The 20,000-nt window shown below is 44.7% G+C and overlaps 1 protein-coding gene across 7 annotated transcripts in view; it reads right to left on the bottom strand.

Moving 5' to 3' along the window:
- slc8a4b (solute carrier family 8 member 4b) overlaps positions 1-11,805 on the bottom strand; it is a 49,443-nt gene extending 37,638 nt beyond the window's left edge. For 4 of the 7 annotated variants that reach the window (XM_071896424.2, XM_071896422.2, XM_071896425.2 and 1 more), the window contains exons 1-9: positions 11,666-11,805; positions 11,157-11,309; positions 10,230-10,457; positions 8,286-8,702; positions 5,331-5,441; positions 4,961-5,113; positions 3,046-3,142; positions 2,189-2,380; positions 268-460 (exon numbers count right to left, since the gene is read on the bottom strand). In XM_071896424.2, coding sequence (XP_071752525.1) covers positions 268-460; positions 2,189-2,380; positions 3,046-3,142; positions 4,961-5,113; positions 5,331-5,441; positions 8,286-8,702; positions 10,230-10,457; positions 11,157-11,309; positions 11,666-11,791 — 1,670 coding nt within the window. In that variant the 5' untranslated portion in view covers positions 11,792-11,805. The remainder of the gene's footprint in view (positions 1-267; positions 461-2,188; positions 2,381-3,045; positions 3,143-4,960; positions 5,114-5,330; positions 5,442-8,285; positions 8,703-10,229; positions 10,458-11,156; positions 11,310-11,665) is intronic. The other 3 variants (XM_071896427.2, XM_071896426.2, XM_071896428.2) reach the window with 2 other exon arrangements.
- Between the last annotated feature and the right edge of the window lie 8,195 nt (positions 11,806-20,000).

Here is a 20,000-nt window from a genome sequence, read left to right on the forward strand (position 1 = left end):
AACTGCTAAACTATAAACTATGTATTGGAAAAATAAATGGCAGAGGTCGATTTCTAACCCAATTTATTAATAAAATTATAGATAGGAAACTAAGGAAAGAAGTTATTTTTAGTATTTGTTCCTTTGTAGGAAATTGCGGACACGGAAAATAAAGCACTACCAGCCTATTTATTCTCTTCTATTGGAAACACAGCTACCTGTAGTTTGCATTTTATTTTTTTAAACATTTGAAACATTTGCGTAGAAATTCAGCGTCTCTCTACTCACATGGTCTCGTCGTTCTGGAACTCCAGCTTGCCGGCGGCCAGTTCGTAGTCCTCCCCTCCCTTGGCGGTGCCGTCCAGCGTGCGGTACGGGACGGCCACCAGGCCCCGGGCCCCCGACGTCCTCTGGACCTTCACCTCCATCACACCCACACTCTCGCTCACCCTCTGACTGGCAGTCTCAAAGGTGAAGATACCTGGGAGGAGGGAGAGAGGGAAGAGGGAGGGGATGGAGGGGGAGAGGGAGGGAGGGAAGAAGGGAGGGAGGGAGATGGGTAGGGAGGTAGGCATGGAGGGGGGGGGGGGGGAGGTGGGAGGGAGGGAGGAAGGAATAGAGGGAGGGAAGGAGGAAAGAAAGCCAGGGAGGAAGGAAGGATGGAAGGAAGGGAGAAGGGACAGAAAGAAAGGAGGCGAGGGGGAGAGAGAAGGAGGGAGGAAAAGCAGGAATGAAGGAAGGAAGGAAAGAAGGAATGAAGGAAGAAAGGCAGAGAAGAAGGAAGGAAGGAAGGAAGGAAAAAGGATGGAAGGATGGAAAGGAGGGCAGGATGGAGGAAGGAATGGAGGGAGAGAAGGAAGGAAGAGAGGCAGGGAGGAAGGAAAGATGAAAAGAAGGGCATGAGGGAGCAAGGGAAGGAAGAAAGGAAGGCAGAAAGAAAGAAAGAAAGAAAGAAAGAAAGAAAGAAAGAAAGAAGATAAAGAAGGAAGGAAGATAAAGTTTTGATTGAAATGGAGAGAAGTTTCACAGGAGAGAGAGAGTAAAGACAGAGAGAGAGGGGGAGAGAGAGAGGAAGACAGATGAGGCTGATAAACTCCCACGCTCAGCTTGCTCTCCAAGGTGTGCAGTAGATACAGTAGAGTACAGACAGAGAGGATAATAGATTACCACCCACTCCCTCTAGATAAAAGATAATAAGTATTAGGTAAACGCCCACTCTCCACTCATCCTCCCTCACTTTAATTCTCTTTGGATGTTATCAAAGTCCTGTAACTGAAAGTGGTGACATTGAGGGGACTGGAACTTTCTTTTAACTCTCCACTGACTCCATACTGTGGATATCCTGGGACTATACGCTGTTCAATAGATCCACATGGATTCAGCACTAAGCTAAAGCAAAACCATGCCAGCGGGGGCTTGTCTTTCACTCATTGATTTCTATCCAAACCATGCATTTTCAGATTATCGGTGAACCAATTCTAAACATCTATGCTGTGTTTTTGTTGTCCTCTCAATAGGTGTTAGCTGTGTTGACACTAACATATTTACTAAAACAGGCTGGTTTTGATAGAATTGATAATTTATAAAGCTTGCATTCGGTTCGTATTCAGACTCAAGATGCAAGTAAATGCAAATGAGTTGTAGCAATATCTTGAGGCTGTTTGGACTAGCTGCTCAGCTGCACCACGCACATACCTGCAGGATCATGTGTATCTATGTTTATCACAGAACCACTTACTGTCTGGAGTTGTATTTGCTGCCTTTCAGCGTTTGCTCGCTGAGAATTGTTACAGGGCGCAGTGTGAGATTCATTGACCTCAATTGATTCAAAGTCTTTTTCTACACAGCTTTGAACCAAAGATGGCATTTTGAGGTTTGGCATCATAATGTAACATAAGATCAGATGAAACTTTAATGAGACCCATGAGGCAATTGGTTTGTTGCAGCAGCGAATAAGAAGATACAGCAGAAAAAATTAATATGGATAGGAATATAACAAATGGTACTGAACATAACCAACAATGCCAGCGTTTAAAAACATTAAGGGGAAATGTATGAATAAATATCATACATGATAAAAAGCTGCAGAAGGTCATAAACACAAAACAGTCAAACTTGTTCCAAGAAGAAGGTTAACTTCAAAATGTAAAGATCATGTAAATGTAAGTTGTCAGTTACAGTAAACTACAAACAAAGAGTGTCCTCTTACCTGCGTGATCGTCGTCGTAGATGGTCACTGTGGCGGTGTGGGCGTCGCCCAGCACAGCTTTGGGGGTGGCGCTAGAATCCAGAGGGGCGGAGCCATGCTCGGGGTAGCCGACCACACGAGGGTTACTGAGGTGGACGTAGAAATACTCGTCTTCCTCAAAGATGTCGTCATCGATCACCCCGACTGTGATCTCTGGAGAAGAGACGGCGTGTCAGTTTAGGATCTTGTATTTGGTGTAGAATAGTTAATGGTGCAGCTCTTTATGCAGAATGATTATAAGAATTTGGTCTGTTGCCATACTGCAAGGAAATAGCCATCTTAACAAATCACATTTTCTAGTAATCAGTCTTAAAATCTGCCTGGGGTGAGATAATTTCACTTTATACTAGTGGAGTGACCTGTGTTATTTCAAAGATATCATCACTTGTTTCTGAACAAATGAACCTGCATTGGAATCTGCAAGTGAAATTATCTAAGACATGACGAAACTTCAATAATGCACATGGGGATACAGCAAAGAAAAATAGAATATAATTAAGAATATAGCAGAAGAGGGTCATATAAACACACACAACCAACAACTTCAACACTAGATGAAATATCTTAAGTAGAAATGTGTGAATTAAAGTATGAAAAGGAATATAACACATGTGCAGCATGAAATTAAGTCAATTTGGGTAATTTGTTCCCTGTAATAAATTCTCAGGTACCCCATAGGCAGTTTTTTTTAATTGTTTTCAGGAAAACTAGATTTTAAAATTGAATGTGAGACTAAATGACTTGTGGTGTAGCCTCAGTCTCAAAGAGAAGTCTTTGGAAAATTACATATGATAAATTATTGTTGTTGCTGTTTTTACCTTTGAGGGTCTCTCCCGGCTTAAAGAGCAGCGTTCCCTCGGCAAACTCATAGTCTGAACCCGCGTTGGCTGTGCCGTCCTCCGTACGATAATCCACCTGGGAGAGAGAGAGAGAGAGAGAGAGAGAGGGTGAGATGGAAAGAGGAGGTAGGAGACAGAGAGACAGAGAAAAGTGAAGATGAAACAGAAGTGAACAGATATGAAAAGGGCAGATAAACATAGGGAAAAAGGGAGAACACAGAGAAAGAGATGGAGGGGGACGGCAAAAAAAAGAGAGAGAGAGGAGAGGAGAGGCAATTGGGGAGATGTAGACGAGGACAGAGGGTGAGGGAGAACAAGAGAAACAGCTTCATTATACCGAGCCCTCTGGTCAGATACAGCAAGATAATAAAAGGCTTTGAAGATAGTACAACAAAAGTCCTGTTGTGAACTTTCCCGGTATCCCCTCCTCTCTCCCTCTATCATTTCTTTTTTTTAATCGTCTCCTCCCTACTGTCCCGCTTGGAGAGTAATGCATCCCATGTAATCAGATTACAGTGATCAGATTCTGTCATCTGTTATAGTTGCTATGCAAAAATCAGTAATCAGACTTTGGATACTGGTCCTTCTCTATTTTTTGTCCCTCATCAAAAGTGTACACAATTTAAAAGTAATATTTTTAAATGTATCCATTTCACTAGTACTGAGGCTGACAGTAAAGATGTTTCTGTAGAAGAAGTACTGATTCATTGATTATTCAACTATCTTTACCATCAAAATGTGACCAAGGATGTCTTAATTTGATTGTAAATGGAGTGGAATAAGAAAGGTGAAGTGATGAGTCGCATTTAATGTTATATATTGATGAAATGGAAAACTACAGTATATATGGATTACCTCTTGGCCAATCATATCACTCGATTGGGACCAACTCTTGGATAAAGTCAGATTAACACTGCAGAAAGTGTATTACTGTAGATTCAGTACACTATAACAGTTTAATGCCTGCAGTATCATATTCCCTATTCTTATCTATACCTTGACTTGTTATCTTAACTTGTTTTCTCCCTTCTCCATCCCTCCTCTCCATTCTTTTCCTCTCCTTCCTCTGTTCTTCTCTCCCTTTACCAGCATCTGACCACCAAAGGGACCAATGCTCAAAGCCTGTTCAGAAGTCCAAACCATGTTATGAGTAAGAATCAGACCGAGACTAGGAGAAGTGCCAAGGATGTGAGTGAACTCCATCCAGAGCCGATTTGTGTGTTTTTTTCTCTGGTGTCTCGTCTTTGTCTGCCTGAGTGTCTCTTGGCCTCTTTCCCTCCCCCTACACATCCCACAAACACACACACACACACACACACACACTACTAGTATTATTCTTCTGGACAATCCACTGACTTACAAGATAACTTCCCTAACCCTAACCACTAAATGCCTGGTGTTAACCCTCACCCTAACCTTTATCTAACCTTACTTAACCATAACCACAAACCTTAACCTTAAACTTAACCCTATAACAAGCCATTTTCTCCTTGTGAGGATCGACAACATTGCCTTTACAAGTTTATTTTTCTGGTAATCACACTTAAAATTACAATATGCCCTCTGTTCTACTCACTCTATTTACTTAAAAAATCTCTCTTTCCATTCCATTCCATTTCTTTTTCTAGCACCTCTCTCTTACATGAACATTCTAGGGTCATATTGTCAGGGCGCTGTGACCTCTGACCTTTGCACTTACTGCTGTTTGTTGCATGTAGTGTTATAGTATAGCATTACATGCAATGGTGTAACAACAGCAGCTAAATGCCTAAAATGTAAAGTCATATAGACTAGGGAGGAGTTTTGGACCTCACAATAGGGTTGAATCTAGTGAACACACACACTCACACTCACACACACACTCACACACACACACACACACACACACACACACCTTGACAGTGACTCCGGCGTCTCCTCCATGCCTGCCGACGGTCAGTTTGAGGGAGCCACAGTTCTCGAAGCACTGGTACAGAGAGGGTTCAAAATCCATCCGGATGGTGTGGGGGTCGTCCTCCTGGGCGTGGGGCTCATGGCTGCTCACCACCTGGGCGGGGAACACACACACACACACACACACACACACACAAACACAAAAAAAACACACACGATGCAGAAGGTCAGTTATAGTAACGTGCAGTGCATTCTCTAACTCTGAATAATGGATTGAAATATGGAGGAGGAAGGAAAATTCAGGGAAGTAGTGGTTCTGTGCGTGTGTGTGTGTGTGTGTGTGTGTGTGTGTGTGTGTGTGTGTGCATTACCTTGCGAGCCTGGTCGGCGGCGTGCTTCTTGAGGATGTTGCCTGCTCCGATCATCATCCTGGTTGCCTGGATACGGTAGAACGCTCTGCTCTTCTGCTGCTGCACCAGGACCTGGTCAACCAAATCGATCGATAAATAAGCCGCTCAATCGTATTTATCTTGTTAATTAGCTAGTGTTAGGCTCTGTCCAGATGGGTCTTTGCGATATAAAAGACGGAATGCAAGACTATACAAGACTTCAGCAGGGCGGATGCTTGGGGTTTGAACCCACATCCTCCACCGGTTAATGTCCGTTTTTACTGTAACCGTTTCTCATTTCCAACAGATATATTGCCAAGTCAGACTAGATAAACGACTTGGTCAGTGGAAGTACATTGATGAGGAGGAATTTGACATAGCTGCCCACCTCTATAAGTGTTAACCTAACTGGTAATGCACCAGGATGTAATAGCTGACTCTCTCATAATCAGCCACACACTTCTTAAATACACTGTTGGGCAAATAAATACGCTCTTTGATCACCTTACTGTTGTGTGGCTGGTAGATCATTCTGAGCAAGACTGTACCCTCCACTAAACATACACACTGTGCTAAATGATGCACAGTGGCATTCTGAAAAAAACAACAACCTTAAAACTTAATATCCATAGCTTTGTAATAACTTTAGTAATAACTTTTATCTACTTATACTTGATCTGTAACTAATGATTTTGGGGGAAAATGTGAGGGCAAATATCACTTTATCTCCCCAACAATCCCCCAAATTAACAGTGAACAAACTGCCTGCTGTTGCTGTGGAGCTCATTGGATCAAGCATGGCCTCAGCACTGGGCATAGGGTGATTTATTTCAATTTAACAAGGGAAGCGAGCCGGTGTATTGCCATTTTGCTGCAGCATTTCCATAGAATCTACAGTTATTTAGGAGGATACACTCGGTAATTGTTAGCTTCGTCATAATAAGCTACACACATTAGCACAATCTATTTTTCTCCAGCTAGTTGGCCTAACTTGATGAATGTCCCATTCCCCTGACCGCTGAATGTTGAAGCTAATTCGTTTAGCTCTTATTTAACGAAGCATGGCGGCTACAATAAACATCTCTGAGCTGAATTTACTCAGTCAAGTTTCCATCCATCAAGTTTTCATTCTTATTTACAGCAGCAGCCTGGGGGAGCAGCTGCAGGGAGAGGGGGGGGGGCTGAACACACACAGACATCTGGGAGTCGCCCGGTGCACCTTGGGGTGCCTATACCAAACTTCTTTCCTTCCCTCCCTCGCTGCCAAACATCTCTCACCAAGAAATGGCTTGGGGGGGAGGCAAGGGAAGGAAGGGAAGACAGCAGAAAAACAGCGGAGAGCAGCGGAGACTTGGACAGCGTCTGTGTTTCAGCATTATAGATGAGACATCAGCTGGAGATGAAATATGCTTCCTCGGGATAAAAGTGACAAATACCGAGTGTGCCAGTTTCACCATTTTGTCTGAGCATTCATAGAATTTAGAAAGTGTGAGTAAACATTACAACAAAAACATACAGTGTGTGTGTGTGTGTGTGTGTGTGTGTGTGTGTGTGTGTGTGTGTGTGCGTGCCTGACAGACATCTAGTAGCAGCTTCTTGTTTTTATCGGGGATGAGAAACAATTAACCGGCTAGTCGATTAATCGCTGGCTGATGCACTAGTTGACAATAGAAATCCAACTAAACTGATGCTAAATTTAACCGAGAGTTAAATTTAGAGCAAAGCACTAAATTTCCATTGCTCATCAATCAATTTGCAAATCACACATTTAATGTCCATTTAACTTACCGGGAAAAAAATCACCTGGATTGCACAGGGGGTTGCATGTTACACAATAGAGGTGCTGTCAATCAGGTAAATTGGCACCTTCCTATTTGCAGACTAGTGGTTTTGTCAGTGATGACACATAACATTAGATCAATTTGTTGAACTTCCCACTCTTAGTCTATTTTTAACCGTGTCAATCAGCTCCTCAGTGTCTTCATCGGTATTTGACTGTGTGTGTGTGTGTGAGAGAGAGAGAAAGACAGAGAGAGAGAGAGGCAGAGAGAGAGAGAGAGAGAGAAAGAGAGACTGCACTTGATAGTCATTTCAATCAGCTGCTCCATAACATTTTTGTGTAACTATGTACGCGCGTGTGTGTGTGTGTGTGCGTGCGTGTGTGTGTGTGTGTGTGTGTGTGTGTATGTGTGTTCCTTCCTGACAAGTGGCCATGACAATTAGATGTCCAATGTTTTTATTGGTATCTCAATCTGTGTGTGTGTGTGTGTGTGTGTGTGTGTGTGTGTGTGTGTGTGCGTGTGTGTGTGTGTGTGTGTGTGTTAGACAAACTGAGAGAGAGACAGAGATAGAGAGAGAGAGAGACTGTGTGTCTGATAGCATCTCAATTACCTTCTCCATAACTTTTTGTATTTAACTGTCCTGCTAGTATCAGGCCAGATGACTCACTGCGTCTGTGTGTGTGTGTGTGTGTGTCTGTGAGACAGAGAGCGAGTGAGAGGAAGAGAGAGAGTGTACCTGATACTTAGCCAACTCAATTAGCTTCCCCATAACTTTGTTTGTAGTGTGTGTGTATGTGTGGGTGTGTGTGTGTGTATAGCTGGGTTTCCATCCAAGTATATTTTTGCGAATTGTATCAAATCAGTAAAAGTGAGTTGAGTGCAAACGACAAATTGATAAAATCTCCTCAGTGTGGCAAAAAAGGTTTATGAGGCAGACACTGTTTTGTCAAAAAAGAAATTATGTGATAAATAGCGACGGAAACGGTAATGAATTTATTGAATAAATAATGATGTAGGCTTTTTGGACTTTTGGACTTCAACCCAAAGGTAGAAATCACCTAATCACCCATTTTATTTTTGCGCCGTTTCAAAATTTTGCGTAAAATTCGCTTGGCAGTTGGATGGAAACGTCCGTAGCTACAGAGTGTGTCCCAACCTGATAATTGGCCATCTCGATGAGCTGCTCCATGTCTTTATCCGGGTGCCTCTGCTTCAGCTCCTTCAGCGTCCTCGCCATGTCCCGCCTGGCCTCGTCCTCCTCGTCCTTCGCCCCTCCCTCCTCCATCATCCCTCCGTCCATCCCTCCGTGGCAGTTCAGCCCCATCTGCCCGTCCAGCTCCAGCATGTCCATCTTGGTGAACCCGCCCGGACCCAGCGCCCCTCCTCCTCCGTCCATCCCCCCTCCCCCCATCCCGCCATCCGCCCCGCCCTCCGTCTCGATGATGATGCCGCGGTGCTTGTCGGCGCGGTAACGCTTGCGCACGTACTTGTAGATGAGGAGGCGGCGGTCGGCCACCCAGGCCTGGACCACGCAGAGGGGGAAGAAGAGGAAGGTCAGCACCGCCTCCCACACCTGAGGGAGAGAGAGGAGTGAGGGAGAAAGAGAGAGAGAGAGAGTTTAGCTGAGAAAAATGATTTAAATATCATTCTAACATCAATAAATCATGACCTCATTAATTTTGAGACATAGTATAATTACTGTAAACAAACAAGACCATTATCGATAAGATTAACAGCCTCTACCAGCCTCCACACTGCATTTTACAATGTGTTCCACTGGCTCGGATTTCATGGGAAATCTTAAGAGGACGCTGACCTTCCAGCACAAATGGAGTTTAAGTTTTCAGAGTTTCTGGCAATGGTGGAAGTGAAATATGTTCATCCTCTTCAGTAAAGCCAAAGAGAAAACCTTTGACCAAAGAAGCAACATCCTCTTTGCAACAAGAATGAACAGGAAGGGTTCATGGGAAATCTTACTTTTGAGAAACACTCGCACAAACAATATCTCAGGCATGAAATAGAGTTTACCAAGCATCTCCACCATTGTCTGATTTGTTTACAGGAATTATACCAAGTTATCACAATTGATTTGACAATACTGATGTTGATCATGTAGTACCTTTAGATTTGTTGATTTGCTGTCCTCAAATTAAAATAAGAAGAAGAAGCAGTGCTACTGAATGTGTCGTATACAAGTTGCTTGTTTTGTTTGAGTTATTATAATTGCTCTGCGGGAAATGTGATTCACTTTTGTCACCTACTGCTTCAGCAGTCTATTGAAACTCTGGGTCATGCCAGTAAAAGGCTCATTGAATTGAACTGAATAGAACTGAAAAAGTATCATTATTAAGTCTAGACTGCACAGAAATGAAAGAAGAGGAAGGTTATGATTGCCTCCGATACCAAGGAGAGGGAAATGAGAGAGACAGGGACAGATAGATAGATAGATAGATAGACAGAGGAATAGAGAGATAGATAGAGAGATAGAGAGAAAAGATTATAATTCACTGAAACTTGACCTTTCTCCTTCACTGCTTCTCTACCACTTTCCCCTCACCACAGATCTGCAAAAGGAGACCTTCAACTTGAAATAGAAGCTGAAACGATACAACACTTCTCTATGCCTGAACACTCGCAGCATCACACACACACACACACACACACACACACACACAATCTCTCTCCTTTTAAACCTTACCTCGTTCTTTCCTATCCCCCTCTCATCATTTCCATCCAACCTTTACTCCTTCTTTCCTTTCCTCCCCTCCATCTATCCCTTGCCTAAATCCATCCCTCCTTCTTTCCTTTATTTGCCTTTCCTCCCCTCCATCCCTTCCATCCTTCATCCCTTAAATCCACCATTTCATTCCTCTTTGTTTCGTTCCATTCTTTCTTCCCCTCCTTCCTTTCCATCCACTCAACATTCCCTACCTTCACCCACCCCTCCTTCTTTCCTCCATCCATCCTTTCCACCCATTCATCTCTCCCTTAAACCTTCCCAACCCTCCGTCCATCCCTTCCACTCAACCTTCCCTTCCATCCAGCCTTCCCTCCTTCCTTCCTTCCCCACCCTCCATCCATCCTCTCCACCCGTCCTCACCTCCACCTCCCCGGGGGAGAAGAAGCTCAGAATCAGATAGAGCCAGATGTAGGCGAAGATGCTCCAGGCCGCCGTGACGAAAAACACCCGCAGGTGTTTGATTTTGCGCGTCTCCCCGTCGGGAACCACATACACACACAGGGCGATGATGACGAACATGTTGAAGGCAGCGCTGCCCACGATGGTGCTGGGACCCAGAGAGCCGGCCTCGAACCCGTGACCGCACACCTGAGGTAGACAATTGTGAATTTACTTTACCATGACAACATTTAATCAAGTAGAAGAAGAAAAAACACAGGGTTTCCATGTTACAGCAGCATCAAGCAGAAGTATATTATCGTATCTCATCCTAACCTGCTCTCATCAAAAAGAAAACCTCCTCTCTCTCTCCTTGGGTCTTCATATCTTTTTTCCTAGCACTTCTCTTCTGTATGATCCTTTCAGGGTCATATGTGTATTGTCAGTGGCTTTGACCTTTGACCTTGCATTGGTTGCTAGTAAAAAAAAAATTCTGAGCTTACGGTATTCTACTGTTTCACTGATTGTAAGTTAGCTGAATGCCTAAAATAGAAATGGGAAGTTTAATTTCAACATGTAATGTGAAGTAATATCTTTTCTTTCAGTTTTCTGGGGCTACTTTGCCTCCAGAACTATAGAATTTACAGTTCAATGAGCAATTTATAGTGTAATTTAAATAATGTTATTATAATTATCATCTGCAATCAGTATTGGACATTATTTCAAGAGGTTTAAATTCATGGTAGTGTGTATAATCTCACAATGTAAAGGCACTTTCCTTTCAAACATGTTTGGGAGTAATTACTGATTTCAAAAGGTGTGATGTGATTACAAAAGACGTGACTGCAGTTAGAAGTTATTTTTGAAATCAGCTCACTGACTCCACAACTCCATACATGGTGTGCTCACCTCGATAACAGACAGCAGTATCTCAGGGGCGCTGGAGCCCAGAGCCATCAGAGTCAGATTAGAAACCGTCTCGTTCCAGATCCTGACCGTGGCCGTGGTGGTCTCACCGTTTGGCTTCTTTATGGTGATCTCCTTCTCCTGGGAGGTTATGACCTAGAGGAGAGGAGAGGAGAGGAGAGGAGAGGAGAGGAGAGGAGAGGAGAGGAGAGGAGAGGAGAGGAGAGGAGAAGAGACAACCAATTATAGAATAGCATGGAGTAGAATAGAAATGATTCATGTTTTAAGTGGAAACTACAAGGAGCCTTTTTTGGCAATTACTACCACATTTGAACTCTTTACATAGCTGTCAAGCGATTGTCACATAAAACAATTCATGCTATTTCCTCGAACCGACGCTGCCGTAGCTCAAACGTGAAAACACTGTGATTGCATTATTGTGCCGCTCCATGACCGTGTGGTGAAACACATAATGGAACCGTTCAGCTGGAAAATAAGTGTGTGTTACCTACCTCTATAGAAGACATGAATCGGTCCGCTATAATGCTCATGCCCAGGAACATATAGATGAGCGCTACGAAGTAAACAATGGCCCGCGCCACTTTGTCCCCTACAGAAGGGTTCTGGGGGTTCCACATGGGCAGGACCACTCCTGAAAATAGGTTGAAATTGAAGTTTAGGAGCAAAACGTTAATAATTAAACAAAGCTCTGCAGCAACAGACCACAAGCAGGACTCTATTTTCCTGTTGACAGTCCAAACACTAGGGGAATCGTGTTGAAGCTCATTGGCTATACAACTCAATAAGGGATATTTTCCATTTGGACCCAATTGCCCTATTAAATCCTATTGAAGTGCTGCTATTGATCCTATTGAAGATCTATTGAAGTGCTATTAAATCCTATTGAAGTGCTGCTATTGATCCTATTGAAGATCCTATTGAAGTGCTATTAAATCCTATTGAAGTGCTGTACTTAGAAATCTTTGTTGCTCAGGCTTTCCCCAGTGTTTACACCCAAATAACCGTGTTTATCCTTCCCTTAGTGCATTAAATCACAGTTTGTTCACAGAGAACCCCGACCCACCTTCCTGGCAGGGGTCTCCGCTCGCCGAACAGTTTTTGGGACCCCCCTCCGACGAGCCCGCTTGGACCGATCCGGGGAGCGACAGGAGCAGCAGGGAGGAGAGGCAGAGGAGGAGGAGGGAGGAGGAGGAGAGGCGGAAGGCGAGAAGGGTTGGAGGCGCTGCCATGGCTGTCCGGAAGCCCCTTCCGCTGATTTCGACTGGGGTTTTACTGGACTCTACTGAGTTCTGCTGGGTCGCCTCGGGTCAGTTGGACGTCCAGAACCTGGAGGCAGAGAGGGGGAGAGAGAGAAAGAGAGAGAGAGAGTCATTATTCAGCCTTTCAATTACACCACTTAGTGTACATTCACATGAACCATTTCTAGCGCATTTGTTTTCATCGTTTTCACTGGAAAAACCCTGCCTTGCATTGAAGCAGTGTGCGTTTTAAGCATCTATTGGATAGAAACGGGTTCAACTTTAAGGTAATCAGCAAAATCCTATATCATATAATAGCAGCAGTATTCTTTATTTATCTAGCATTTTTCAAAACACAACTGTGTTTTGAAAAGTGCTTTACAAAGGATTAAAAACGGATAAAATCAACTGCACAAGCAAGTAAGAAATATAAAGGCAAGGCGAGAATCATAAAAGGGGATCAAAAGCAATAATACTGTAAAAGGTCATTACATAAAAGCCTAAGTCTATAAAAGTGAGTTTTAAGAGGTGATGTAAAAAATGATACAGATTTGGCAGACTGAGCTCCTCAGACTGACCGATCCAAACTAGGAACCAATCACGACTTGTTTTTACTGTAATCTAGACTTTGGAACAGCCACTAGGAGCCTCTTGTTTTTAATGTGGACTGTAGAGCAGCCAATAGGGTCCTTTTATTTGTAATCTGGATTTAACAACAGCCAATAGGGACCATTTGTTTTCCTCTGGACTTTACAACAGCCAATAGGGACCATTTGTTTTCCTCTGGACTTTACAACAGCCAATAGGGACCATTTGTTTTCCTCTGGACTTTACAACAGCCAATAGGGACCATCTATTTTTCATCTGGACTTTACAACAGCCAATAGGGACCTCTTGCTCATAATCTAGACTTTGTAAATAGGAATCTTCTTGACAACCTCATGCTGCGATCCAATATGGGATTTAAAGGTCAGTGATCTAGCTTGGTGCCAGACCCATCCAGGCCTTAAAACTAGCTAACCAGTGTAAGATGCTAAAATCACAGTGTTGTGTCATATATTTACAAGGCTTTATACACAACTACAAGTTTATGCAGCCAACTTCAACACCCGGTGCCTGTCTGCACTGTGAATGCTGCGCTGCTTTTGCTACCCGGTGTTTGCCAGTCAACACGAGCTGAGCGGAGAACAAACAGCTGACAGCCAGGCTACAGCTGCAGTATGCTTCCATGACTGGGAGGCTGGAGAGGAGCAAAGTGGCTTCAGCTTGACCACAGCTAATCTGTTGTGAGGGAAAACTGACCAAAAAAGAGGAAGAGAGTCAGCTTGAACTAGCGCTGTTGGGACAAATTAGTCCACACACACACACACACACACACACACACACACACACACACACACACACACACAGACAACCACAAACTCACACACAGAAACAGACGCATAGTTGCAAAAACTCACACACATAGAACAGACAGACGGACAAGTACATGCACACAAACACACACATGCTGTATAAACACACACACACACACACACAGAGAAACAGACACACTCACACACACACACACACACACAGAAAATGGCAGACACACACACGCATAGAAACAGAGATAAATAGACAAAAACACACACACACAAACACACAGTGTTAGTCAGCCTTGAGGTCCAGAAAATTGCTGACCTTGTCCTCACACACACACATACACACACACACACACAAACAGACACATATATGCACACAAACAAATACTGCGCATAGACACGCACAGCTCAGAAAGAAATAGACAAACGCACTGACACACTCATGCATGCAGAGATCGACACACACACGCACACACAGTTAGTCAGCCTTGGACTCCAAAAGATTGCTGACCCGGTCTTCACACACACACACACACACACACACACCTCCACACAGGCAGTTAGTCATGTGGCGTGACACTAGCAGGGAGCTGCTGACCCTGTCTCCATCTATCTTCCAAGGTCCTGCTGGTCTGACAACAACCTGTCACTTCAATACTCCACTGCTCTTCTCCTCCTCTGTCCGTCTCCCTCTCTCTCTCTCCCCTCCTTCTCTCTCTCTCCCTCTCTTCCTCTCCCTCTTCCTCCCTCAGCCCCGTTGTCTTCCAGAGTCAAATTCAATCAGGCCGACCACAAATGAGACACTTCGCTCCTCTGCAGCTGAGACTTCACGTTGTGAAAATTCAACTTTGCTATGAATCTTCACACCGGGCTGCGATTTTAATCTCCTCTTGGTATGCAAATGAGTTTCGACAACATCACACGACGGGAGAGCTTAGACTTAGCCACTTTTCAGACGCTCCTGGCCGCTTTGTTTCTCAAAAGAGACAAATCAACTTTTCTCTTTCACTTGCTTTCCTCTGTCTCTTCTCTTTCTTCCTCGCTACCTCCCTCCATCTAGTCCTCTCTCCTCTCTACTTCCTCCTTCTCCACCTCCTTCTCTACCTGTGTCTCTCATTCTTCCTCATCTCTCTCTCTCTTTGCCTCCCATCCCCCCCCTCCTCTGTATCTGTATATGTTAATGTCCTGTCATCCTCCGTTTCTCTCCACCCCCACACACACACACACTCACCACTTCACGTCTCTAGCACCTCTCCATATCCCCCGCGCTCTCTCTCTCTCTCTCTTTCTCCCTCCCTCTTTTCACACCTCCTCCATTCCTTCCCCGCTCTCCAACCTCAACTCTCCTTCCACTTCATACTGTCGTTCCTCCTCATCCGTAAGGATCAGCTGCAAAATGTGTGCCTGTTTGAGGCTAGAAACTGTATATTGGCAGGAAGAAAAATCAGAAAGTCGGAGTAAAAAAAACATGGGATGCTCATGGAAAGGGAGGAGGGGAGTTGTACCTTTAATTGCTTGGGCTTACATCTACAGTATTGTTACATCTAATTTCTCATATAGGATCATATAGGACTGGTCGACTGGTTGAATTTCTCACTTGAATGCTCAAGTTTGGCTCAGGCTCAGGTTCAAACATTTTGTTAAAAAATAGAGTTATTGGAAATGTATTATTAGGAGGTTATCTGCAATTTCAGTAGTCGCTTTTGGGCTCACAAAAAGCAAAAAAAGAGCAAAACAGTAACAACAGAAACATCTTATTGTGTGTTACGGTGAATAATAGATGAGGAAAGTGGACAAAGCAAGCAGCCTGAGCGGATAAAGGAGGAACGTTTCTAGGCTGCTGGATCGATAGCAACCGCAGATGATGCTACACAAATCCACTGTTATGAGGTCAGCAGGGTTTTTATGATGACACTCGAGGAAGCTGGAGCACGGTTTTAGTTTGTAAATGTGTCTATAAAGCGGACCAGGAAGTGGAAGTGGCATTACTGTGATGAACTTGGAAACTCCTAACGTCTCCGTTTCAGCCACCAGGAGATTTGAAATGACCTCTTGTGTGTGTGTGTGTCTGTGTGTGTGTGTGTGTGTGTGTGTGTGTGTGTTCCGTATTCCCCCGCGGCTCTCTCTTGTAAGACATGAATCATTCTGACAGATCACACACAACATGGCCAGTCATGACATTTCACAAGTCTGACACTGACGCTCGCGTGCGCGCGCACACACACACGTATGTGGACGGACGGCAACGTGCACGTGTACACACACACGCATGGAGAGAGACACACATATGCACACGCACGTATAGTCCATGGACACACACACACAAACACCTGTCCAACTGTTTCCTTCTCCCTCTGCTTACTATAACACTCTAACCGACAGTTGTTAATGAGAGTGTGTTGGTGTGTGTGTGTGTGTGTGTGTGTGTGTGTGTGTGTGCAGAAGCAGATAATTTACTAATTGGATGATGCATGATTCTACATGGTGTTTGTAGGTGAAAGGTTTGAAGATATTGATATAATTGGTGGGTTATGGACAAGAGAGAGAACAGAAATAGAATAGAATAGAATAGAATAGAATAGATCTTCAAAGTAGACCGATGGAAAAATGAAAGCGCCTCATCATCGGGGCAAAAGTAGAAACTCAGTTGATGATATCAGCTATGATGAAAGACGTCGCTGTGACAAATAACAAGCCTGGGAATAAGTCGGCAAAAATCAGAGATAAGAACTGAAATCTCTTATCTAAGAGCAAAAAAAAAGAGAAAGAAATCACAAGCAGTGACAGAAAAATAAGGCCATGTGTTCAACACTGTCCATCTGAGAGAGAGAGAGAGAGAGAGAGAGAGAGAGAGAGAGAGAGAGAGAGAGAGAGGATGAGAGCGAGGGAGACAATGCACATATTCACACCCACATTATAGCACTTCATACACACACACACACACACACACACAAAGAGCTTTGGTCCGTCTATTGAATGCAATAAGAGCACTGACCATGGTTGTTGAATCATATCACATCAGCTGTGCTTCGCTGCTCTGCCTTGTTTGGCGTCATGAATCACCACACACACCCACACACACACACACACACACACACACACACACACACACACACACTGGAGTGCTAACGCTGTCTCAGGGTTAAATGACATTCAGTCCGCCATGTCTCGCTATGTTCAGCTAGCATTCCTACTTTCATTAGTCCATCCCTCTCTCTCTCTCTCTTTCTTTCTCCTTCCGTCTATCCTTCCATCTCTCCCTCCTTCCACACGGCAAACAACAGGTCATATAATCTAGTGTTGAGTCTCTTGTGTGTTGAGTTTCTTAAGGAAGTGAAAGAAAATCTGCCAATAAAGGGAGATCAGTTCCCTTGTTTTCACTGCAAATCAACTTTGACTCTCGGAACACCTTGAGGAAAGGTGGAAGCTGAAAAGCGTAGACGGCGGTTTGTTTTTTTCCTCTTTTTAATATCTTTGTCCTCCACATAAAGCCATTTTATATTTAACTCACACTTGCAGCAGGACCTGGATTTATCTACTTTCTTGACACTACAAGTATATTTTTTCTTTCTATTCTATTTTCTATTTCTATTTCTATTTTTTTCTATTCAGCTTTGCATCCTCTTGAATCCCGTGTCATTTTCCTGATACTGCAGCGGAGTTACCGGCCTTGTAAATATATTGTAGATAGATATTGTTTAAAAAAAAAATCCTGAAACGAGTGAAAGTGCATCGCAAACAATTGGATTTATCTCACTTGCTTTAAGGAAAATACGATTTTGAGGCTGAATTTGAGACTAAATTACTTCATGGACATTTTCCCAGTGCATTCTTTCCATCCCTCTATCTCTCTACCTCCTTCCATCCCTCCATCCTTTCTTCCCTCCCCTGTTTTCTCTCTTCATCACCCTCTCTCTCACCTTTAACGGCAAAATATCCCTCTCTTATCTCTCCCTCCATCCATCTTCTTCTCCCTCTTTCCTTCATTCCATACCTCCATCACCTATCTCTCCCTGCCTCCATCCTTCCCACCCATGTTGTTCTTGCTTTACATCTCTCCATCTCCTTCCAGCCCTCCCTTCCTACCTCCCACACATATTCCTCCATTCCTCATCTATCCATCCATCCATTCCTCTGTTCCTACCTCCAACCCTCTCCCCACTGCTCCATCACTCCCCTCCTCCTTCTATCCCTCCTACTTTCCACCCATCCATCTATCCCTCCATCCCTACTCCCAATCCTACTCCCTTCATCCCTCCCTCCATCACTTCCCTCCCCCTCTCTCTCTCTCTCCCTCTATCCATCCACCCTTCCCTCCGTCCCTCCCTCTCTCTCTCTAATGGGGTTATTATCCCTCCTCCGCAGAGAGTGGAAGCGAGGGAGATGAAGCCAGCGTGACTGATCTTGGTCATATCTCTGGTGTGTGTGTGTGTGCGCGCGCGTGTGTGTGTGTGTGCGGGTTGTTCCCTGTAAGTTTACTGGTGTTGTGCTGTGTACAAGAATTTGCTCTGTGTGTGCGTGTGTGCATGCGGTGTATGTGCGTGTGTGTGTGTGTGTGCATGCGTGACTGATCTTTGGCTGTGGCTGTGGCAGCTCCAGGCGGGGGGATGAGGGGTGGAGGAGCGGGGGGGTGGAGGAGGGGGGCAATGAGGCGACGAGGCCAACCCAGGAGGGAGCAGTTATTGTGGGGGAAGAGAGAGAGAGAGAGAGAGAGGAGCTGGCTGCCTGTGGTACATGGAGCTCCAGAGAGCTTGGGTACCGCCACTGTTAGGACAAGATTAGAGGAGAGCCGAGGAGAGGGGGATGACGCAAGAGAGAGGGAGGGAGGGAGAGAGAGAGAGAGAGGGAGAGAGAGAGAGGGAGGTGGGGTGAAAGCGCAAGAGAAGGAGGGGGGGGGCAGAGGAGGGAAGAGAAAGACGAGATAGTGAGAAAAAGAAATTGAGGGTAGAGATAGAACCAATGAAAGACAGAGAGAAGAGAGAGAGAGAGAGAGAGAGAGTGGGTGAGTGCGCGCGCGCGTGCGTGTGTGTGTGGCTCGGGGATTACAGCTATTGAGCGGCTGAAGATCTGATGAGATGCGTAATTAGGCAGATTTAAGGGCGATAGCGAACGCGCCCCACTGGGCCGCGGATACAGCTGTCCAAGCATGTTAGAGATCGCTGCAAAGTGCTGCCCGGGCTCCAGAGCGCGGCGCAGATTGAGGCCGAGAGCAAACGCAGCCCGCCGGAATGAGAAGAAAGACGGGGACGGAGCCCGGCTGTCCCCCTCCAAACGTGGCGTTGGAAAAAAAATAAATAATTTGCTGCGAAATGTGTAAGCGCAGTGGTACAGATGCACCCCGAACAGCCACGGAGGCGTGACAGCTCCTATTTTAGACAGTTGCAGAATGTTGCCCATATTGTGGAGCGCAGCACAGATTTGGAGTGTTAGCGAACGCATCCCGCAGGGGGAAGAGGCAGCCATCCACGCACCTGTTCCTTTACTCTCCCCTCATTTTAGGAGAGTGTTGCAAAATGTTCACACTGCACTGCCTGATGCTAACAGATGCATGTAAAGTGAATGAAGGTGCTAACGTTGGGGCTAACTATCTCTAGGATGAATATCTAGTCAAAAAATGCAAATTTTTAATATGTCACACATCATTTTTAGGCAATGAAATATCGTTTTGCTGCAAAGTTCATTGAAAGGAACAAATCCCATGTGCAAGGAGTTCTCTAAAATGTTTAATACTTAACGGCTCAACTGGAATGCAGGGTTAAGCTAAAATAGACTTGCAGAATTCAGCAGTATGAGTGAGTGTGTGTGTGTGTGTGTGTGTGTGTGTGTGTGTGGTCAGCACTCCGGTGGTCACTCAATGTTCCTCCCTACAGGACTGCGCTCAACATTGATCTGCCACCAGACTCATCCATCACTCTGTGGACACACACACACTTGCACACACACGCACACACACACACACACACACACAGCACTGCCACAGGACATGCCTATAACTGCCCAAGCATACAATATGCAAAGAAAACACTGGAAGAACACACGGAAGAACACACACACACACATTAGAGATGCATAGAGATGCATGTATAGATGTCAGTTTGAGTCATATGGCATGTAGGAAGTCAGATGACGCCTCTAGCCAAGGTCAGTGAGGTTAAGAGAGAGAGAGAGAGAGAGAGAGAGAGAGAGAGAGATGTGTGTAATCCCAGGGCTTTCGGTCACCACTT

The sequence above is a fragment of the Centroberyx gerrardi genome, chromosome 23, assembly GCF_048128805.1.
Source record: "Centroberyx gerrardi isolate f3 chromosome 23, fCenGer3.hap1.cur.20231027, whole genome shotgun sequence".
In the NCBI taxonomy this organism is placed as follows: Eukaryota; Metazoa; Chordata; class Actinopteri; order Beryciformes; family Berycidae; genus Centroberyx; species Centroberyx gerrardi.